The following is a 23,394-nucleotide window of genomic DNA, read 5'->3' as shown; positions in this document are numbered from 1 at the left end:
TGTAGATATGGGGAGCTGTAGATATGGGGGAGCTGTAGATATGGGGAGCTGTGGATATGGGGAGCTGTAGATATGGGGAGTTGTGGGTGATATGGGGGAGCTGTAGATATGGGGGAGCTGTAGATATGGGGAGCTGTAGATATGGAGGAGCTGTAGATATGGGGAGCTGTGGTTGATATGGGGAGCTGTAGATATGGGGAGCTGTGGGTGATATGGGGGAGCTGTAGATATGGGGAGCTGTGGGTGATATGGGGGAGCTGTAGATATGGGGAGCTGTAGATATGGGGGAGCAGTGGATATGGGAAGCTGTGGGTGATATGGGGAGCTGTAGATATGGGGAGCTGTAGATATGGGGGAGCGGTAGATATGGAGGAGCTGTAGATATGGGGGAGCTGTAGATATGGGGGAGCTGTAGATATGGGGGAGCAGTGGGTGATATGGGGGAGCTGTAGATATGGGGGAGCAGTGGATATGGGAAGCTGTGGGTGATATGGGGAGCTGTAGATATGGAGGAGCTGTAGATATGGGGAGCTGTAGATATGGGGAGCTGAGGGTGTCACTGATGTGGAGGAGCTGTAGCTGTGGAGGAGCTGTGGGTGATATGGGGAGCTGTGGGTGTCAGTGATGTGGAGGAGCTGTAGATATGGGGGAGCTGTAGCTGTGGAGGAGCTGTGGGTGATATGGGGAGCTGTGGGTGTCAGTGATGTGGAGGAGCTGTAGATATGGGGGAGCGGTAGATATGGGGAGCTGTAGATATGGGGGAGCTGTGGGTGATATGGGGGAGCTGTAGATATGGGGGAGCTGTAGATATGGGGGAGCAGTGGGTGATATGGGGGAGCTGTAGATATGGGGGAGCAGTGGGTGTCACTGATGTGGAGGAGCTGTAGCTGTGGAGGAGCTGTGGATATTGGGGTCCCCTCAGTCACTCGCTATGTATCAGGGCGGGCCCCGGTGCCGGTCCTGTGTACCGTGCAGTCGGTGATAGTGATTTGTATATAAGTATATTTCACAGCGTCCACCAATCAGAAGGCGAGGCCAGTGACCTGATTTACATATCAGCACGCACAGCGTCCTCAGCCAATCAGCGCGCCCCTCTCTCGAATCTCCCCCACGGAGATGCCATCAGTCTGTGCACGCCATGACGTCACTACACACCTTCAGGGGGCGGGGTCACCTCCGTTTCAATGACGTACGTAGGCGTGTCTTCCCCAAACATTCTCAGCCAATGAGATTTCACAGTGCCTACGAACGTACTCGGGGTCCCGCCCTATTTTAAACCGTGCGCGTCCTTGTCAGGGGAGGAGGGTGGATAGCGCGGGCCCGTGTGCTAGGCGGAGGATCCGGGAAGATGGGGGAGAGAGCGGGAACACGGTGAGTGCTGCCTGTGTCTCATACCTGTCATGGCAGCTCCGGTGGGTGTATGCGGTGCTGTGCTATCTGCTGCCCCCCGGGGGATGTGCTCTGTACTGACAGCTACTGCCCCTGAGGGTGTATATACCCTGTACTGGTGCCCCTGAGGGTGTATATACCCTGTACTGCTGCCCCTGAGGGTGTATGTACCCTGTACTGCTGCCCCTGAGGGTGTATATACCCCCTGTACTGGTGCCCCTGAGGGTGTATATACCCAGTACTGGTGCCCCTGAGGGTGTATATACCCTGTACTGCTGCCCCTGAGGGTGTATATACCCTGTACTGCTGCCCCTGAGGGTGTATATACCCTGTACTGCTGCCCCTGAGGGTGTATATACCCTGTACTGGTGCCCCTGAGGGTGTATATACCCTGTACTGGTGCCCCTGAGGGTGTATATACCCCCTGTACTGCTGCCCCTGAGGGTGTATATACCCCTGTACTGGTGCCCCTGCGTGTGTATATACCCTGTACTGGTGCCCCTGAGGGTGCGTGTACCCCCTGTACTGCTGCCCCTGAGGGTGTATATACCCCTGTACTGGTGCCCCTGCGTGTGTATATACCCTGTACTGGTGCCCCTGCGTGTGTATATACCCTGTACTGGTGCCCCTGAGGGTGCGTGTACCCCCTGTACTGGTGCCCCTGAGGGTGTATATACCCTGTACTGGTGCCCCTGAGGGTGTATATACCCCCTGTACTGCTGCCCCTGAGGGTGTATATACCCCTGTACTGGTGCCCCTGCGTGTGTATATACCCTGTACTGGTGCCCCTGCGTGTGTATATACCCTGTACTGGTGCCCCTGAGGGTGCGTGTATATACCCCCTGTACTGGTGCCCCTGAGGGTGCGTGTATATACCCCCTGTACTGGTGCCCCTGAGGGTGCGTGTATATACCCCCTGTACTGGTGCCCCTGAGGGTGCGTGTATATACCCCCTGTACTGGTGCCCCTGAGGGTGCGTGTATATACCCCCTGTACTGGTGCCCCTGAGGGTGCGTGTATATACCCCCTGTACTGGTGCCCCTGAGGGTGCGTGTATATACCCCCTGTACTGGTGCCCCTGAGGGTGCGTGTATATACCCCCTGTACTGGTGCCCCTGAGGGTGCGTGTATATACCCCCTGTACTGGTGCCCCTGAGGGTGCGTGTATATACCCCCTGTACTGGTGCCCCTGAGGGTGCGTGTATATACCCCCTGTACTGGTGCCCCTGAGGGTGCGTGTATATACCCCCTGTACTGGTGCCCCTGAGGGTGCGTGTATATACCCCCTGTACTGGTGCCCCTGAGGGTGCGTGTATATACCCCCTGTACTGGTGCCCCTGAGGGTGCGTGTATATACCCCCTGTACTGGTGCCCCTGAGGGTGCGTGTATATACCCCCTGTACTGGTGCCCCTGAGGGTGCGTGTATATACCCCCTGTACTGGTGCCCCTGAGGGTGCGTGTATATACCCCCTGTACTGGTGCCCCTGAGGGTGCGTGTATATACCCCCTGTACTGGTGCCCCTGAGGGTGCGTGTATATACCCCCTGTACTGGTGCCCCTGAGGGTGCGTGTATATACCCCCTGTACTGGTGCCCCTGAGGGTGCGTGTACATACCCCCTGTACTGGTGCCCCTGAGGGTGCGTGTACATACCCCCTGTACTGGTGCCCCTGAGGGTGCGTGTACCCAGGGCCGTCTTACCCATTGGGCAGGGTAGGCGGCTGCCCGGGGGCCCTTGCTCCCTATGGGGCCCCTGCCCGCTGTGACCTGTATTTTTCGCTTTATAAGACCCACTTATAAAACTAAGTGTGTCCTATAAAGCGAAGACTGCTCCCAAGCAGGGCTGAGCACCGCAAGGAAGCCGTCCTGCCCACTATGCATATGCATAGTGAGCGACCCCCTCTGCCCGCCCAGCCCGCCCCTTCTATCGCCGCTCAGCTGTGCCGATCAGAAGCCCAGAAAAGTGCAATGAGCAGCGATAGAAGGGGCGGGCTGGGCGGTCCAGGAACTCGCAGGAATACGCACCTCTGCCCAGGGGCCCATAATGCTGTTAAGACGGCCCTGTGTGTACCCCCCCCCCCCGTACTGGTGCCCCTGAGGGTGTGTGTAACGCCCCCCCCCCCCAACTGCTGCCCCTGAGGGGGGTTTATACCAGTTGGCTACAGCCATCAGGGCTGATAATCTCATGGTGGCTACCCCTGGGGGACTTTGTCTTGTCTCTGCTCATCCTGATCCTCCTGTTTCTCTCTCTGACCACACGGTCTTCTCACTGCTCATCCAGAGCCACCTGTTGTCATCTGGCCTCACTGCTCATCCTCATCCTCTTGTTTCTCATGAAGAGCTGTACCTTTTGTGCTCATCCAGGACCTCCTGCTGCTTCTCTTGATTATACCATGACCTTTCTGCTCGTCCTAATCTTCCTGGTTCCTATGTCCTGATTACACTGCTCATCCTAAGCTTCCTGGTTCCTATGTCCTGATAACACTGCTCGTCCTAATCTTCCTGGTTCCTATATCCCGATAACACTGCTCGCCCTAATCTTCCTGGTTCCTATGTCCCGATTACACTGCTCATCCTAAGCTTCCTGGTTCCTATATCCCGATAACACTGCTCATCCTAAGCTTCCTGGTTCCTATATCCCGATAACACTGCTCGCCCTAATCTTCCTGGTTTTCCTGTACAACCCTCGTTGCTCATCCTGATCCTCCTGGTTCTCATATCCCGACTTCTCATCCATCTTTTGTGCCATATTTGTGACTATGCAAAAAAGGGGTCCGTGGAGCCTCAGTTACGAGTCTCAAAACACGGGAATAGCCAGATATCCCCCTCTCCAGAGAAGGAAGCCCATTGCCAAGGGGTGCCTCCTAGTGGGGAGAGCACCAAACCACCCTGATACGTAGTCCCTCAGGTCCTCACTCTGTTGCGAGCTTTGGGACCTAAATAGGGAAATACCAGGGTGGCCCCTCTAAGTCAAAGTCTAACTGTGTGGCGAGTATAACGACATAAGACAAGGGTTACCAAGGCTAGGCTTCCATCCACAGACTGCAGTTTCGGGGTATTTGCCCCTCGTCAGTGTGGAGCAGGATTCTGGCTACTGTGACTACACACTGTAAATTCCTTTAAACCACCATTGCTGAGACCTGATAGATTCTGGATTATCAGGCGGTTGTGGAGAAGTCTGGAGATATCGCTTGTAAGATCAGTAATGTGGTACAGAGTGATGCCGCAGATCCTAGCAGTCCACTATTCCTTTAGTAAAATGCAGTAATCCTGGCGGTCCGGGCTCTTCCCGACGGTCCGCTCCCTTGGGGCAGAAGCACATTGACAGATGGGTCAGAATTTCTGATAATCTGGGTCATAGTAGAGAGAGAGAGAGACGGAAGGACATTGGGGGGAGGTATTTTCCTGCGCGCACCTGACTTCCTGTTGAGCCTTTTACCTGACATGGGGTCGTTTTGGGGCTGTAAAGCATGCCGCCATATGTGAGCGCCGCTCCCCGGCTCTTGGGTAAGATTAATACCCACTTCCCCACCCGTTTTCGTTTCCTTCCTCCTTTCTTAATCTGACGGGTTTAGGGTTGGTCAATCCTCTCCTTTCTATCTAGTAATCTTCTTCTTTCTCCTCTGTGCCAGTCTCCCATCCTATTCATGAGATGGACTTCCCCTTTAAGGTACCCCCCTCCCCCTTATCCCTTAACCTGCAGTCCTGTGTAAATGTCACGGTTGTGTGCGCAGTTATTTACCTGTGTACGCTATATGGCGAGGGATATTTACAAGGGAAATTATTCGCGGCTTTGCACGTTGAGACTTCCTTGTGAGTCACTCCCAGCTGTAGAATTAAAGGGGTTGTCCAGGAGTAGAAAAACATAGCTGGTTTCATCCAATAACAGCGCCACCCCTTTCCTCAGGTCGTGTGTGGTATCACAATGTGGCTCCATTCACTTCAATGGAACGGAGCTGCAATGCCGCACACAACCTGAGGACGGGAGGGGAGTGGTCCATCCCCAGTCCCCTCATCTTAGCTGACCAGTAGCCATAAAGCGTCTCCCTCCTACTGCTGTGCAGGTAGGTCAGCTATTGCTCGGTGTTATCAGCCAGCTGAGGCTGACTACACTGTGCCGCCACCATCATGTAGGAGCTGACGTACGTGTGTCATCCTGTAAGCAATGGGACTAGCCCTGTAGCAACCAATCAGAGCTCTGCTTTCATGTATTAAGATTGGTTGCCATGGGCAACGTAGGCCTCACGGAGCCTCCTCTCCCCGCAGTTAGGTTGTGACTACCAATCAGAGCTTGGCTTTCCCTTCTGTGGAGAAATAAAAGCTGAGCCCTGATTGGTTGTCATAGGAAGATTTATAAAACTGCTATAGCAACCAATCAGAGCTCTGCTTTCGTTTCGGGCTGCTGTAACTGGTTGCCATGGTCACCAGTAATTTTGTTTTAGCTGTGTCTGATCCTGGGAGAGTTGGGTGACCACTTATATGGCTGCCAGTGTAGTCTACTGGAGGAGGAGGGGGTCATGGCTGCCGCTCAGGCCTCTGGTAAAGCTGGGTAGTACCCAATATGAGCAGTAATGGCGGCTCCCCTACATCACACGCTGCTGTATAACTGGTCAGTCAGGATTGTGGTGGATAGGGCCCAGGTAGACGGGTCTGGCAGCATGTATAGGGGCAGTGATCCGTGGCTGACAGCCGCCCCTGCTTCCCCTTTTTTGCGCGGCCGTCGCCATCATCTGCTGACATCCTGCAGCTGGCGCTGGGCGGTCAGAAAGGAAGCGCCTCTCATCTGACTGAAGAGCAGAGCCCAGTGGCAGCCTGTCATCTCACACGTGTGCCCGTCCATGTGTCATGTGCCCGCTCTACCCAACATCTGTCTACACAATAGTGCTACAGCCAGAGCAGCGCTCACAATTCTGCTGCACCAGCTGTTCTACTACAGTTCATTTCATGCGATATTGGAGCGGGCCATATTTTTGCTGTGGGAAAACTACAACACCCATCATGCATGATGGGAGTTGTAGTTTTACAACAGCTTGGAGCGTCCGCAGGTTGGAGAACTAAGGAAACATGTTTCAAACAGTGTTCCCAACCTGCTGCAAAACTACAACTCCCATCATGCCCTGTTGCAAAACTACAACCTGGCAGCAAGATGCTTCTTTAGTTTCCTTATTGGCTGTCAGGGCATGATGGGAGTTGGAGGCAAGGTTGCTTTCTTACTGCTGCAAAACTACATGATGTTTTACTCCCCAACCTGCGGCCCCCTCCAGGCTACAATTCCCATCATGTCCCAATGCTGCACTTTGCAACAGGAAGGTGGCCACAAAAATGGGGAACGAAAGAAGCATTTCCCTAAACTCTGCAATAGGAAGGTGGCCACAAAAATGGGGAACAAAAGTGCAACTGGGGCATGATGGGAATTGTGGTCTTGCAACAGATGGACTTGGGGAATAAAAAAAACATGTTTCAGGCAGAGTTGCTTTACTGCTGCTGCAAAACTACAACTCCCATCATGCCATGTTGCAAACTACAACTCTGTATAGTGAGAGGTGGAGTTTTGCAACACCTAGGGGGCCACGGGTTGGGGAACACGAGTCCTTTTAGCAGATGATTAAGGCTGTCGGGGATTGATGTGAGTTGTAGTTGACGACAATGGGGCATGATGGGAATTGTAGTTTTGCAACTGCTAGAGTGCGCCTGGTTAGAGAACACTGTACTATGGGAATTGAAGGGTGTCCGGCATGATGGGTGCTGTAGTTTTGCAATGGGCTGGGGTAAACCTTACTAAACCAATACTTATTCTTATTGTGGGGTTCATACAGGATTAGAAAAACATGGCCGCCGCCTTCCCTAAATAGCGCCACACATTGTCGATAGGTTGTACAGTCAGCCTGTGGCAGCCATGTTTTTCTAATACCATACAGGATGAATCGCTGTGCAGACTTTGTCTGGTCACATGGACATCATCTGAGATCACATCTAGTACATAAGATTATGGCAAGATTAACGTGACTTTTTTTTTTTCCTGTTTCCTTTCTTTGTAGTGTTTTCAAGAAATCCAGCCCGAATTGTAAGGTGAGTCTCCCCCCCCCTTATGAGGTGCCCTCCAGCAAGGAAAGGGTTAGCTTTTAATGTAGCTGTCACCATAGCTTCCCCCGGCCCCTGTGCTCCGCCAATGGTATGTGTCCCTGGAGGCCTGCAGCGTGTCCCCGGGGTGGGCCGGGTACAGAGATGTGAGCACAACAGCAGGAGGTAGATACAGAGCACTGCAGGCTGCAGATAAGGAGGCTGCCGGCATGGACCTGTCAGATCTGGAGAGGATCCGCTGCTTTATACCCCAGGGCGTCACCGTGTACAAGAAACAGATGCGGGACGTGGTAATGACACAGAGGGGCTGCAGGGGGAGCTCTGCCCAATAGCCAAGGGGCCAGGGGGCATCTGCCTTATCTAACTTTGTCCTCTTTCTTGCAGCTGACAGTCTACCTGGGGAAGAGAGATTTTGTAGATCACCTTGATCGAGTAGATCCCGTTGGTGAGAGCCTTGTTTGTTTGTTATCCGTACGTCTAATATGTTAGGTTTTCCCTTCTGTGTCTGTGATCTTGAGATTTAACATGGGTAACAGATGCTGGTAACATGTGGGTTGGTACCCAGCTCCTTACACACCCTGATGGCATGTAAATCTCCATGGCTGTGCGTCCTGCACTATACTCCAGAGCTGCATTCACTATTCTGCTGGTGGGGTCACTGTACATACATTACATTATTGATCCTGTATTATACTCCAGAGCTGCACTCACTATTCTGCTGGTGGGGTCACTGTACATACATTACATTACTGATCCTGTATTATACTCCAGAGCTGCACTCACTATTCTGCTGGTGTGGTCACTGTGTACATAAATTACTGATCCTGAATTATACTCCAGAGCTGCGCTCACTGTATGCGGTTGTATTATATAACTCCTCGGCTCTCGTCTTGTTCTGTAGATGGAGTGGTTCTGGTTGATACGGATTACCTGAAGGATCGCAAAGGTAATTATTATTATCAGGTTATTGTGATGTGGGGGCTTCATTCCTTATCCCACCATCCTTTTTTCCCTTTGGTTCTTCTTGTATCTTGTTCCTATATCTTGCACCTTAAAGGGGTATTCCTGCCTGTTATGCTTCTCCACAAGATCTTGGATTGGTGATGGGGGGGGGGGGGGGTGACTATTGGGACCCCCTGTGACTTGATATGGATAGGACCCGCTGCTCAGACACTTCTTCCCTGTGGATGGGTGTGATAGGTTAGATTCCCCCTTTAACAGCTTTATATGTGTAGATAGTGACAGTAATGTCGTCCTCTCCCCCATTCAGTCTACGTCACCTTGACCTGTGCTTTTCGCTATGGCCGGGAGGATCTCGATGTGTTGGGTCTGTCATTCCGGAAGGATCTCTTCATCTCCACGTTCCAGGCCTATCCCCCACTACCCGAGGAGAAGAAGCCCCTCACCCGACTACAGGAACGACTGGTCAAGAAGCTGGGGGAGCAGGCCCACCCCTTCTACTTCACCGTTAGTTACACTCTATGGGGGAGATTTATCAAACATGGTGTAAGGTGAAACTGGCTCAGTCGCCCCTAGCAACCAATCAGATTCCACCTTTCATTTTCCAAAGAGTCTGAGGAATGAAAGGTGGAATCTGATTGGTTGCTAGGGGCGACTCACTTTCACTTTACACCAGTTTGATAACGCTCCCAGTTATAAATATTTTTTTTTTCCCCTCTTCTACCAGATTTACTTAACTACCTTTTTTTCTTTTCCTCTTTTTGTAACCAGATTCCACAGAATTTGCCATGTTCAGTGACTCTCCAGCCAGGACCAGAGGACACCGGGAAGGTGAGTGACTGAGCAGGGGCACTTCCTTAGGACTTCACCACAATGTATGGTTCTCCAGCTGCTGCAAAACGAAATAACCGGCATGTAGCTTTACAGCTGCTGGACCGTCTCACATTGGGGGTTGTTGCCTTAGGGCCAATAGAAGCCGGGGGTGAGCTCTGACCTGTTTGCTGACCCTTCACAAGGCTTGGACGGTCGTGTGATGTGGTCACTGTTGGTGCCACGTATTAAACTCATCACTGTTGGCCGCTGGTGGCGCTCAGTAACAGGTGATGGAACAGCCCTCAGCCATCATGGGCATTTGCAGGTCGCTGGCCCTTTAAAGGAGTTCTCCAGCGCTACAAAAACATGGCCACTTTCTTTCAGAGACAGCCCCATTCTTGTCAAGTTTGGGTGGGGTTTGCCACTTGGTTAAAGTGAATGGAGCTTAATTGCAAACTGCACCTGAGTCTTGTTGTCTCTGGAAGCAAGTGGCCATGTTTTTTGTAGCGCTGGATAACCCCTTTAACACAGCGATTATCAGACAGAGTAGTGGTTGCCCATTTGCCCGATAACCTACGGTCTCTTTCGCACGGTCAGGTTATGTTTACATAAATCAGACAAAATCCCCAGAAACTCCAGCAGTGTCTGCGCAGGAATCTGCATTTATATGGCTTCCACGCTGCATTCTGTTGCAGAATCCAGAGGGGCGGGAAACTCCAGTAGTATGAAAATGATGGCTGGTTGCCTTTAAAGGGGAACTCAAACAATTTCTTTCCTTTCAAATCAACTAGTGCCAAAGATTTGTAAATTCTATTAAAAAAAATCTCCAGTCTTCCAGTACTTATCAGCTGCTATATGTCCGGCAGGAAGTGGTGTATTCTTTCCAGTCTGACACAGTGCTCTCTGCTGCCACCTCTGTCAGTGTCAGGAACTGTCCAGAGAAGCAGCAAATCCCCATAGAAAACCTCTCCTGCTCTGGACAGTTCCTGACATGGACAGAGGTGGCAGCAGAGAGCACTGTCAGACTGGAAAGAATACACAATGTCCTTCAGGGCATATAGCAGCTGCTAAGTATTGGAAGACTGGAGATTTTTAATAGAATTAAATTACAAATTTCTGGCTCCAATTGATTTGAAAGAAGACATTTTTTTTGCTGGAGTTGCCCTTTTAAACTCAGGCTTGTGGATTCCGCTGTGGTAACCCACCACTAAAAGTACAAGCAAGGGATTTATTAAAGGGCTTATCCAGCGCTACAAAAACATGGCCACTTTCCCTCTCTCTCGTCTCCAGTTCAGGTGTGGTTTGCAATTAAGCTCCATTTACTTCAATGGAACTGAGTTTGAAACTGTACCCAAACTGGAGACGAGAGGGGGAAAGGTGGCCATGTTTTTGTAGCGCTGGATAACGCCTTTAATCATGAAGGGGATATAGAAATCTGGGGGGGGGGGCACTCACTCACTCTGATGCTGTGTGTATAATACATGTATATCTTCACCGTATCTTCACATGTATATCTCTGCCGTGGCCTTGTACTGATCCTCGCTGTCTTGTGTTCAGGCCTGCGGTGTCGACTATGAAATCCGTGCCTTCTGCGCCAAATCCATGGAGGAAAAGATGCACAAAAGGTGGGAGTGTGACTCAGGCTGTATACAGTATATACCACATGTATCTATAACAAGACGGAAGGAAAATATGCTCCTTCTCATGTTATTTCTGCCGGATAATTACAGGGTTATTATCTATTACTGCTGCAAGCAAGGAAACGGTGTGAGCAGCGCCCCCCATGGGCTGAGCCTTGGCTCCCGTCCCCTGGGAGAGGCTCATGTGTTGTGTTCCCTGCGGGATCCAGCGCCCGGGGCCAGGAAGCTTCTGTAATGTTTATTTCAGGTCTCCCAGCAACCCCAGCGTGGCCTCCTATAGAGAACATGGGATCTCTATGTAGTAATTATAGGAGATGGGGGCGGGGGGGGGGTATATTATGGGATGGGTTACCCGGTGTAAACGGATCCATATTAATGCTGCCAGGGAATGAGTGTTCATTTACACCAGACAGTCTTATTCTTATGATTAGACCTTTGAGATGTCTGGGATACAAATATACTGGAAGAGAGCACCATGAACGTGTGATCCACTCCCCGATCGCTATTCCTGGCTACATCATAGACTATAATGGGGCTAAATTTTTGGTAATTGGGGTATATGCACACCTGCTTGTCCCATAGACTCCATTCTACAGTCAGGCAGATTCCGCTGTCCGCCCAAAGAATTGACGACGGAATCTGACAGAGCATAAAATGGAGCCTATGTGATGGGCGGAACTTCAAAGGGTGGGGGGGGGGGGCTGAGCAACGAAATCCACAGTAAGTTATCCGCGACATTTATTCTGTGCGCATATACCCTCGTTAAGCGGATCACACAGCAGCAGCGCTTTCTTTCCAGTTAGACCACCTGGTCTCCGTAGACACGTCAAAAGGTATTATTATTAAAGGGGTGGTGGTTCTTATAAATCAGCTGGTGCCAGAGAGTTGTAATTTCCTGTGTTACAGTACTTATAAGCTACTGTATGTCCTGCGGGAAGTGGTGTATTCTTTCCAGTGGGACACAGCGCTCTCTGCTGCCCCCTCTGTCCATGTCAGGAACTGTCCAGAGCAGGAGAAGTTCTCTATGGGGATTTGCTGCTGCTATGGACAGAGGTGGCAGCAGAGAGCATACACCACTTCCTGCAGGACATACAGTAGCTGAAAAGTACTGGAAGACTGGAGTTTTTTGTTTTTTAATGGCAGTAAATTACAAATCTGGCATGAGTTAATTTGAAAGAAAAAAATCAAAAATTGGTAAGGGAATTAAATAAAAGGGGGGGGGGAGGGGCAGATAGCAGGGACTTACAGCTGCGTCTTGTTGCATCAGACGTGCCCTGTGTAATCTATGGAGAGGGGAGGAGGGAGATTAGTCGCCAGCAGACAAAGGATTTCACAGTGGGAGCTGTGTGAAAGCCGGTATTCAGAGGTCAGTGCTGACCCCAGAGGAGATAGCCCGGTGATGTAGCTGTAAATTAACTTTGTTGTCCCCTTTTGATGCTTCATCTCCCTCCACCCCTCCCCTCTCCATAGAGAACCATGAAGACAGGGGGGAGAGCTTCAAACTGCTTTTTCATGATAAAAATGCATTTTTTTTCGGCTAATAAACCCAATTACAAAGTTTCTTAAAATCGCCTGGACTATTGATTTCTGCAAAATAATGTAACGACCATGACACTTTAAAGGGGGTAACCCAATGTGTGTGTGTGTGTGTTGCTTATGATACAAGTCTCAGTGGTTAGCCCCACAGCTCTCATTCAGTCGCTCCGGACACAGGATGAGGCATAGACATGGCTGCCGCCGCTGTGGCTTTCGCTTGCAGCTGTCGCAGGTGAAGAGGGAAGTTCAGTAAACTCTGTTGGTTCTTAAAGGGCCACTGCATGTAAAGTTACCAGCAGCTGCTGGATCCCCCTATAGGCTGTGTGCTCATCGCCCCCTCTTCTCACTCACTGGTTTTAGATTATAAGCTCTTCAGACAAGTTTCATGATGGCTTCCATGTAGGTAGACTGTGTAGTAGTGGTGGGGGTCCCCGTCTGTGATCGCCCTCCCTTGTGGCTGATAACAGAGAGCAGTAGAATACACTCAGCGCCACCGCTCAGGCTTCTGCCTTCTTGTTTGTTACATTCAGGTTGTATCAGAAATAACCTGGTACAATCACCATGAGACCTGACGGCCCCAGGGGGATGACGGAGGGGGCAGATATAATGCACCAGGGTATTTATAACTTGTATCCAGACCGAGAACAACAAGTGAGGAGGAGTAATTATAGTCGGCAGTGTTACCGGGTCATGGAAAGTGCCGCACCGTGTCATTCAGAGTGACTGGAACCAACGTGGTGTCGTACATATATATAACACCACTCGGCTGAGTCCTGTGTCTGGGGGGGACATCACCCAGCTTTCCCACACACCAGACAGGTCATAGGGTACGGGTTTATTGGCCTTCCTTCTCAGCAGCTGCCATGAAGGACGTCTGGAAGGGCCTGTCCAATTTAGCTTTGTAAGAATAGCTTCACGCGCGACGCTTGTGTCCTGCAGGGCGGGTGGGTCACACTCTCTCTCTCTCCAGGCTCTTTGTGTGGTTCTGCTGTATTAGTCAGTGACTATCCACTGGAATTTACTGCACTGGGGTCCGATATGTTCTTGATGGAAAGAGAAACTTCTAGTATTTGTTTCAGTTAAAGGTATTTGTTTGTTTTTTTTCCCCTTGCAAAAACAGCGCCATCCTTGTTCTGAGGTTGTGTGTGGTATTACATCTCTGCTCCATTCACTGTAATAGAACTGAGTTAACACAGTGGACAGGAGAGGGGCTGTTTCTGGAAGAAGGCGGACATGGTTTTCTAAGCTAGGATGACTTTCTTCCGTTATCCCTCCTGGCAATGTGAGTAGGTATAGAATATATAGGTAGGTATAGAACTAGGTATTATCAATTCAAAAAAAAGGGGGGGTGTTCCTCCAGGGCTGCAGGGACACGCCCCTATCTGGCCACACCCAGCTGTCAGTTTATTTGTACATTGCCAGGAGGAATTGCAGGAGGAACACAATGCATCTCTGAGAATGCTGGATACAAGGTGACGTGTTAAAGCACCATTATAGATGCACGATGCTGAAGGAGCTTTGTCTGCAGTGAGCCCTGTCCCGCATGCGGACACATTGTGACAAACCCTCAGCTGTGTTGGCCGGACCAGGTCAGAGTTTTACTTTAAAGAGGACCTGTCACCCCCCGTGCTGGGATGACAGGCTTCCGACCCCCAGCTAGATCCACTTATACTGACCTCATCCCGCCGAGTCCCACTCCCGGAGCCAGTCCCGGGACGGAGAGGTTCCGCGTCCATAGAGAATGAATGGAGCCGGCTTCTGACCGGGATATCTCCATCTCGGGAGCGGGTCTCGGCCAGATGAGGTCTGTATAAGGGGATCTAGCTGGGGGTCGGGGACCTGTCACCCCGGCACAGGGGGGTGACGGGTGTCATTTAAGCTGCGTTCTGCTGTGGGCATGCAATAGCCAGTGATTGGCTGTTATAGACACCCAGGTCTCTTCCCCATAGTGTGATCTACTGATCCTTATTCTGTGTCCTCTCTCTCTGGTTGCAGGAACTCCGTACGTCTGGTTATCAGGAAGGTGCAATTTGCCCCAGAGAAGGCGGGACCACAGCCCGTAGCCGAGACCACCAAACATTACCTTATGTCCGACCGTTCCCTACACCTGGAGGCCTCACTGGACAAGGAGGTAGCAAAGATGATGATGGGAGCTGTGTAGAAGGATATAGCCATTGCAGGGGATGGGTGACCTTCTATATATTCTCCTGTATTTGTGACTTTTTATTTAAAGTCACACTGTCACCTCCTTTTTGCATTCTGACTTCTCTACACAGGTGTAAAGGGTACATTTAGCAGTTTTCATACCTTATTTTATATTATACATTCTGGTGCTTGTTCAAGTAAAAAGTGATCTTTTATCAACTGCAGATTGTGCTAAGTGGGCGGGGCTTCCCGGCAGCAGTGCCACTTGTCCCGTCCACAGCGCCACAGTTGGCCCCGCCCCTCTTTGACGTCATTCTCGCCTTGACTACTATAACTCCCTACGGTTCCCCCTTCCTTTCTTTAAAGGGCCAGTTCACACGGTTTAAAAGCAGTGGAATTCCATTGCGGAATGCCGCCTGCCTCAGTATCAGCTAGTGATGTCACGATACCATAATTTTGAGTTCGATACCAATACTCGAATTTTTAGTTCGATACTCGATACCAGTTCGATACCTCAAAAAAAAATACAACCCCCCCCCCCCTATAAGATCAGCACCCTCCTCTCCTGACATCCTCTGTGCTGCTGTGACCTCCCCATAGATCAGCACACTCCTTTCCTGACATCCTCTGTGCTGCTGTGACCTCCCCTATCGATCAGCACACTCCTCTCCTGACATCCTCTGTGCTGCTGTGACCTCTCCTATAAGATCAGCCCCCTCATTTCCTGACATCCTCTGTGCTGCTGGGACCCTGCGACCTCTCCTATAAGATCAGCCCCCTCCTCTCCTGACATCCTCTGTGCTGCTGTGACCTCCCTATAAGATCAGCACCCTCCTCTCCTGACATCCTCTGTGCAGCAAGGGACCAAACATTGTGTTTATTGGGGACAGCATGGGGGGGGGGGGCAGTAGTGGATTATAATGTGGGCGGATTGACGGGGGGGGGGGGGGGGGGGGGTCCAGGTTGGGTGAACAGCCCAGGGCTCATGGTACATTTAATCCGCCACTGGGTACAGACTACAACCCCCACACTGCGGGGAGCTGGTGAAGGCTGCCAGGTCTGGACAGACAAGAGAGGGTTACTCTGCCTGGCAGGTCAGTTCCTGTCAGAGGGCAGGGGTGTAAGGGCAGGGATGTGGGGGGCACACTAGAGGGCAGGGATGTGGGGGGCACACTAGAGGGCAGGGATGTGGGGGGCACACTAGAGGGCAGGGATGTTTGCAATGTCTGCACACATCCCCTGCTCTCACTTACTGCGGTACCACTCAAAGCATGAGGCTTGTCAAAGCAGAGGGGAGGGGGGATTTGTAAAGGGAGTTTAAGGTGGAACAGACAACCTGAACCTTGGCCAGCAGGAAGATTAACCTTTGCTGCTGGCCAAGATTCAGGCTGTCTGTTCCACCTTAAATAAGCTCCCTTTACAAATCCCCCCCTCCCCTCAGCTCCGGGAAGCTCCCAGCTGTCAGGCCTCCGTTCCTCCGTGCATATTCACGTGTGCACACTCAGGCCGGTCAGGAAGCGCAGCCACCGAGAGTGTGCACACATGAATATGCATAGGAACAGCGCCGCAGATGGACAGAGAGCGAGCCGGCATCAGAGCCTCACACTGAGAAGTGCAGCCCTAGACACAGCTCCTCACACCGGCTGCATGACAGGGGAGACGGGAGGCTGAGGTGTGACAGGCTGCCGGTCATTAGCAGCGGGGGTCTGTTACACATAGTAGCCGACCCCCACTGCTTCTGGAGAGGCTCAGGATGGGTCAGATGCCGCTGTCAGTTGTGACAGCGGCATCTGCACAGTTATATAGCCGGCGCTAGCGATCGCTGTGTGCCGGCTATAAGTTATCCCTGCAGTGAGCGGAGGAAGGGGCGGGCGGAGGAGGAGGAAGTGACAGCAGGGGGCTGTACTCAGAAAACATGGCCAGCGCTCTGCTAGCCGCCGGCTGTGTTCTCTGCTCTATACTTTATGTTAAGCTGCCTTATTAGGCAGCTTAATATAAAGTATCGATACCAGAAAATCCTGGTACCGAGATCGTTTTTTTTTGGCCGAAATATTGATGGTAGTATCGATATTTCGGTGCATCGTGCATCCCTAGTATCAGCACAGGAGGGGGTGCTCTGGGCTGCCCTTTGTGTAGTACTCATCCAGTAGTTAGCTAAGGTGACGCCAATTCTGTGGTGTATGGCTAGTGATGGTAATGTCATGGCGCTAGTGCTTGTCCTGCACACAGGTGTGATGATACCTGCTTTGTTTGTGGCCGGTAGTGTCCCCAAATGATCAGCAACCTGCTGGGTTGTTGCGGGGCTCTTGTCACGGCAGTCCTGAGTTGCAACTGACCCACCAGGGCTGTCGGTACAGCCACCCACAGTAAGGGAAAAAATAAACCAAGGTGTACAGTGAAGTAAGACAGGTAGTTGTAGTTGTGCTTGTAAGGTGGAGGAGTTTGCCAGAGGAGCCCCAACCCAGTGTAGCAGTGTACTCTGCCAGAACCTGGAGCTATCTCTGTGGTAATTAGTTACTTGTACTTGTGTATACACTTTGTCTGACCAGACTGTGAGAATAAGGGCTTTGTTTCTTTCAGCTGGGTATTTGAAAGTCATACCTCCAGCTTCGTGCAGTGTTTTCTTCCTGTTTCTTACACTGTTTTAAGAGAATAGTCCCTCAGCAATGGCCCTGGAGTTCCTGGTGTCGCCTAGGGTGTTCCTTGGTGGCTGCTCTCCTTCACTGTTTAGCACTGCATAATAGAACTCGTTGCTTTGTCTTTAGCTGCATCTGAGCTTTGTTCTTGTCAGGGGTCCTGGCATCAGCCAGGCCCTGGCTTAACTACAGCAGGAACTGTTGTCTTTTGTGTCCTCTTTCTGTGAGAATCTGACTAGAAGTAAATTGCACTTGCTCCCACACGGAGCTAACTAACTCCTAAAGTATGTAGAGAGCAAGGATCGGGAGAGGGAGAACAACTCCTATCGGTCAATAACAAAACTCCTGGCACACACAAAGCATTAGCCCAATACTGTCTTCAGCTGTGTATATAAACAAGGAAAAAGAAAATACTGACACCTAGTGTTGAAATCACCACTGAGAGAAGGCTTTTTGACAGGTGCACAGGAGAAACATAAACATCCATGGTGGGATACCACATATGCATGTTCATATATGCATGGGAGGGGGCAGACTGGGCGGGCCTCGCTGGTGCTCCAGGCTTTGGGTGACACCCCAAATGCTCCTAAGCCCTTCATTAGCATAGGAGCAGGGACTATCTACAGACTGTGGGGGGAAAAGAGGATTCATGACCAGCTGGCAACTTATTGGGCAAAACAGAGCGGCAGGTATCCCAGCAGCTGTATTGCACTGTTGGGCGCCCAGCAATTGGGCCCTAAGGGTAGCACAGCATAAACTAGTGACTATGAAGCTTATCACATTGTTCTGTGCTGCTGATCCAGAGCGATCCCCCAAACATGGAGGAGTACTCTCCATTATGTGCGTGCTCAGTAGTCCTTGATATTCATGAGAAGCAGAAAATGTTGCTCATCAACTGCTGATTGCCTCTACACAGCTTGGATAGATAACTGGCACCTGCCAATCAGCAGCTGGAGGGTGGGGGGAGGGGTGTGGCAAGAATCCTTTTCTCCTGCATATTAGGAGAACGGCAGAACAGAATGATGTAAGTAATACACCGATCTGTTCAGCATTTCTGTCACTAGTTTATGCTACCCTCAGATTCTCTTTAAGACATTGATGCTTATGTTTTTTCCCTCTTTGCAGCTCTATTACCATGGGGAGGCCATCAATGTGAACGTGCATGTAACCAATAACTCCAGCAAGACAGTCAAGAGGGTGAAGGTGTCCGGTATGAAAGTCATTATTATGTCATCACTAATACACAGCCCCCCCCCCCCCCCCCACACACACACACACACAGTATCAGCGGGATGTAGCATTACAGCACGGCGTTCTTCTCGGTTCACAGTCAAGGAAACAGCTGGTTCCTGCGCTGCCGTAAACCCCATGTGACCTAACAGCTGAGCTCCCACAATGCACTCATCTCTGGTGACCGAATGACAGTATTAGCATTTTATTACAATGCTCAAATCAACTGGTGTGAGAACTATACAGATTTGTAGTTTACTTCTATTAAAAAAACAAACTCCAGTCTTCCAGTACTTATCAGCTGCTGTATGTCCTGCAGGAAGTGGTGTATTCTTTCCAGTCTGACACAGTGCTCTCTGCTGCCACCTCTGTCTATGTCAGGAACTGTCCAGAGCAGGAGAGGTTTTCTATGGGGATTTGCTGCTGCTCTGGACAGTTCCTGACATGAACAGAGGGGTAAGCACAGAGCACTGTATTGAACTGGAGAGAATACACCACTTCCTGCAGGACATACAACAGCTAATAAGTATTGGAGAATAGAAGTGATATACATAGCTGTGTAACTTTCTGCATATAGCATTGATGCCAATGGTGAGGTGGCCGTCGGGGCATATGAGGAGCTGTACGGGCAGTATTGTCCTATAGTTTCAGTGTGGATGGTGGGTCACACAGGGCAGTGAGTTGTCTTTAGTTCCGGCCTGGTTGTATATAGTCTGCTCCTCCTTCCCTAACCTCTCTTCTTTGTCTCCCTGCAGTGCGGCAGTACGCGGACATCTGTCTGTTCAGCACAGCCCAGTACAAGTGTCCAGTTGCTCAGATTGAACAGGAGTAAGTGTTGTCCGCTGCTCCCCCATAGTCTCTGCCAGCACCGCGCTTTGTCTGACCTCCGCTCTCTTCTGCCTTCCAGTGACCAGGTCACCCCCAGTTCCACATTCTGTAAAGTTTACACGCTCACCCCCCTGCTGTCCAACAATCGGGAGAAGAGAGGCCTGGCCCTAGACGGGAAACTGAAGCACGAGGACACCAACCTGGCGTCGAGTACCATGTGAGTGCCGCTCTATTAGGATGGGCCCGGGGCCACACTCTATGGGGTCTGATATCCTCTGCTTGCTTCCAGAGTGAAGGAGGGCTCCAGTAAAGAGGTGCTGGGGATACTGGTCTCCTACAAGGTGAAGGTGAAGCTTGTGGTGTCACGTGGAGGGTGAGTGCCGCTCGCTGCTCATTGTTATGTGTTATATCCAGCGATGGCGGCACTGATATTACTGTTTTCTTTCACAGTGATGTCGCTGTGGAGCTGCCTTTTGTCCTAATGCATCCAAAGCCTCCAGAGTCGGTGACACGTACGCTGTCAGGTGAGGGAGCAGCACCACCTAGACTCCATACTATCCAGATACAGTATGTAGATCAGGGATGGGGAACCATGGGCCCCCCCTCCAGCTGTTGAAAAACTAAAACTCCCATCACGCCTGGGCGACCAAAGGTTCCCTGTAGCTGGTATAGATGGATATGTGCCCCCTGCTAGTCTGATGTATGTGGTTGTAGGCAATAGGGACTTCTCTATTACAATAACAGGTGGCTGGGTACAGTGTAAGACTTCCCTAGAGGGGGCGTCAGATTGCTTTTCCATCACATCACACTTCACATCTTTTCTCTGGTTACTCTTGATGTTTTCGGTTTCTCCTCTTTCAGAATTCCCTCAGACAGACGTCCCGGTTGACACAAATCTCATAGAATTCGAAACAAAGTAAGTGAACCTGAGTATCATCAGTATTGTGTTAGCCAAGACTTCAGAAGAGAAGGATTTGGAGGCAGTGGTTTCTGACAGACTTAAGTCTATAATTAGAACGGGTCCAAAGACTGCTACATAAATGGTGGAGGGTGTGAGGCATAAAACATATCGGGAAAGACTTAAAGGGGTGATGTCACGAAGAAAACTAGGTCCATAGTAATGCATCATGTTATGGCCAGCTTATGGATAGACTCCGAGCAGGGCAGCCCAGCCTGGAGGAGGGGAGTCTGATGTTGGCTCTATAAGGTACACAGGGAGCTGCTGTCAGTATATACAGTGAGTACACAGGGAGCTGCTGTCAGTATATACAGTGAGTACACAGGGGGCTGCTGTCAGTATATACAGTGAGTACACAGGGAGCTGCTGTCAGTATATACAGGGAGTACACAGGGGGCTGCTGTCAGTATATACAGGGAGTACACTTACTAATATTATATACTGAACTGTTTAACTATAAAGTGGCCGACCCCTTTAAGGGGGGGGGGGGGGCAAGGAACAGAACACTGGATGCAAGGAGTCACAAACTGAGGTTAGTTGGTGGAAAGTTGGGGGGCTTCTTTTGCTGACAGTCTATGTATCTAACTGTATCTCAGCTGGAATGTGAATCCTGAATCATCTTATTCTCTTCTCTTAAGTTACTTAATGTCTTAGATTCCAGTCCATGCATAAGTATAAGGGCCATATTACATGGAGTCGGCCTAACTCTGCAGATTATCACTCTGTGTAATAGAGACAACGATCAGCTGATGAAACTATGATCGGCTGATATGATTGATCCAGAGTATACATTGTGTCAGGCCGCTGATCGTCAGCTCTTGTGCTTCTCTCTTGTAGCTTCCCTCAGGATGACGACATCGTATTCGAAGACTTCGCCCGACTGCGGCTCAAGGGAATGAAAGACGACAAGGACGACGACGAGGCCTATTGCTAGCCTAACCCGTGGAGGCTCCACCCCCTGCCACTGGAGACTCCGCCCCTTGCCACGAGCTGAGCCTAAACCCTATTTTTTGGAATGGAGATCTCGCAGATCGTACACACGCCGAGGGCAGGCAGCATACGGGAGGGGTACATGTACATAGTAACACAGGCAATCTGCCACGTAACAAAGTTTTGTACATAGGACGGGGGATGGGGGGGGGGGGTCATGCTGCCGATCACTCACTGTACACACGTGGAGCCAAGCGTTGTATATAGACGGCGATCAAACAGCGTTTCATTTGATTACCGCATTCCCTATAGTCTCATTTATATCGATCAAATGTTTCTACACGAGCTACAAGTGCGTCCGTCTGGTTTCATGGGGGGTAAATTTTTATTTTTCCCTTATTCCTTCCCAGTGGCGGTCGGTCAGTCCGGTACGCACACGGCACAGGTAACACTGCACTGCCTTCTCGCACCTTCCTGTAGATTCCTCCGCAGGGACTTTTTTTTTATTTGTGGTTTTTATTTTCCTGTCACAGCTGTGAATGAATAGGATGTGGGGGGCGCGCAGGAACGGACAGCAGCGCCCACCCCCAAGGGCCAGTTTTATGTCACTGTCATGAAATGATTTTACTGGATTGTTTTTGTTTTGTTTTAAAGCATGATGGAGGGAGAGGAGGGTTTGAGGCGTCTTGAGTCCTGCTGATTCAGGGGGGCACAGGGGGATTACGTGGTCTCAGGGAGCTTCAGAACCGCAGCCGTCATCTTCTTGTTCAGCCTGGTAGCAGGACAAGCCTGGATCTGCCCTCAGCGACTCCCCCGGGGGGAACTAGGGGGAACGTCAAGGGAAAATATATAGCTTGTGAGCCTCTTCTGTAATTCACTTCGCACAAATGGCCGGTGCCATACACCTTACCCCCTCCCGTTCCCTGTCCCCTTCTATTTTAACTCCCCCCCCCCCCCCCCCCCCCCCCCCCCCTCTTTCATGCCTTGATTCGTAATATATTTTGTCTTCGGATGTACATTGATCTTTTTTGTGTTGTTGATAAAGCTCCACAGGTTTTAAACAAAAAAAGCTTTTATTTTTTTTTTGTTTTTGCTACGAATATTTGGTGAGGAGCAATAAAATTTGGTGAATGATGGCGGCCTCCTGTGTCATGTATGTACAGTATGTTTAATTAAAAAAAAATTTCTCTCTCATATATATATTATATATATATATATATATATATATATATATAAATTATAATAAAAAATTTTTTTTTTTTTATTTTTTTTTTTTTTTTCTTAAATTTATATTGTGTATGTATATATGAGCGAGAGATTTATCCAACATGGTGTAAAGTAGAATTGGCTTAGTTGCCCCTAGAAACCAATCAGATTCCACCTTTCATTTTTCAAAGAGACTGCGAAATGAAAGGTGGAATCTGACTGGTTGCTAGGGGCAACTGAGACAATTCTACTTTACACCATGTTGGATAAATCTCCCTCTTTATAACCCTATTACACATACTGTCCACTTGGTTTCGGACCACCCTGGTTAGTTGTATTTCTCCTCCTACCAGTATGTCGGTCATTACACTCTGCTTCCCCCTCCACTATATGTTGGCTTTTCATGTAGATGGGGGGGGGGGGGGTTGCCTGTGGCCCTCCAGCTGTTTCCCATCATGGGGTTTGTAGTTCAGTAAATCACGGCCTCACCCAGAAATTCTGTGGCCTCTCGCTAGGATTGTAGAGGTTTCCTGTAGAACTTTACATGCAGCTGCCAGATGACGCTGAACATGCCTGAGGAGGAGAGCTGTCTGTATACGGGGCCCTAGAGGAGCTGATCCTGAACGGTTTTAGTATGGGGCTATACAGAGTGACCCTGCAACATTTTGAAACTTTTTGTAAAAGTTGGCATTGTGACGTCCACTCAATGGCCAACAGCAGGCGCTCCAGCTGACCTGTCATACAATGCGGCAGCTGTATATCACCCCATGAGGGGTCTTATAGCCTCCCTAGTAGACCCTGTTATGTGTGACATATATGCAGGACACACTGTCACCCCTGCGGCCTTTCTCTTATGTCTTTACAGTCCCTTTTAGGGATAAGCACGCTCTAGTTGCTCTCCTCTCTAGTCACGTAATGCTTACTAATGCATTTGTGCTTTTTGAGTATTTTTTTTTTTTATCACTTTCCTGTCGCCCGTTTCGTCTAGACTGTCTTGGGTGTCCGTCCGGGTGTGTCATAGGACATGAACTCAATGTACAGT

At 50.3% G+C, this 23,394-nt stretch overlaps 1 protein-coding gene across 2 annotated transcripts; it reads left to right on the top strand.

The window, feature by feature from the left end:
• Positions 1-1,238: 1,238 nt before the first annotated feature.
• Positions 1,239-22,222, top strand: ARRB2 (arrestin beta 2). Of its 2 annotated transcripts, none has more exons than XM_069948335.1 (15): positions 1,239-1,371; positions 7,428-7,458; positions 7,855-7,915; positions 8,372-8,416; positions 8,741-8,937; positions 9,202-9,261; positions 10,801-10,868; positions 14,415-14,550; positions 18,326-18,410; positions 19,186-19,258; positions 19,338-19,475; positions 19,548-19,631; positions 19,709-19,782; positions 20,120-20,174; positions 21,054-22,222. In XM_069948335.1, exons 1-15 carry the CDS (start codon positions 1,349-1,351, stop codon positions 21,148-21,150), a joined length of 1,227 nt encoding a protein of 408 aa, XP_069804436.1. In that variant the 5' UTR covers positions 1,239-1,348; the 3' UTR covers positions 21,151-22,222. The 2 variants fall into 2 exon arrangements, with proteins under 2 accessions (XP_069804436.1, XP_069804426.1); XM_069948325.1 differs by lacking the exon at positions 1,239-1,371 and adding an exon at positions 5,936-5,998.
• Positions 22,223-23,394: the final 1,172 nt, after the last annotated feature.

Source organism: Dendropsophus ebraccatus, chromosome 1, assembly GCF_027789765.1.
Source record: "Dendropsophus ebraccatus isolate aDenEbr1 chromosome 1, aDenEbr1.pat, whole genome shotgun sequence".
NCBI lineage: Eukaryota > Metazoa > Chordata > Amphibia > Anura > Hylidae > Dendropsophus > Dendropsophus ebraccatus.
This window is presented reverse-complemented; position numbering and strand designations above follow the sequence as displayed.

What these genes read in the sequence shown, in the direction of transcription:
- ARRB2 (XM_069948325.1), top strand. Translation starts at nt 5,961, where the DNA reads ATGGCGGCTCCCCTACATCACACGCTGCTGTATAACTG. An exon ending in TGATCGAGTAGATCCCGTTG is followed by an intron (nt 7,916 to 8,371) that starts GTGAGAGCCTTG and finishes CTTGTTCTGTAG; the next exon opens with ATGGAGTGGTTCTGGTTGAT. An exon ending in GACCAGAGGACACCGGGAAG is followed by an intron (nt 9,262 to 10,800) that starts GTGAGTGACTGA and finishes TCTTGTGTTCAG; the next exon opens with GCCTGCGGTGTCGACTATGA.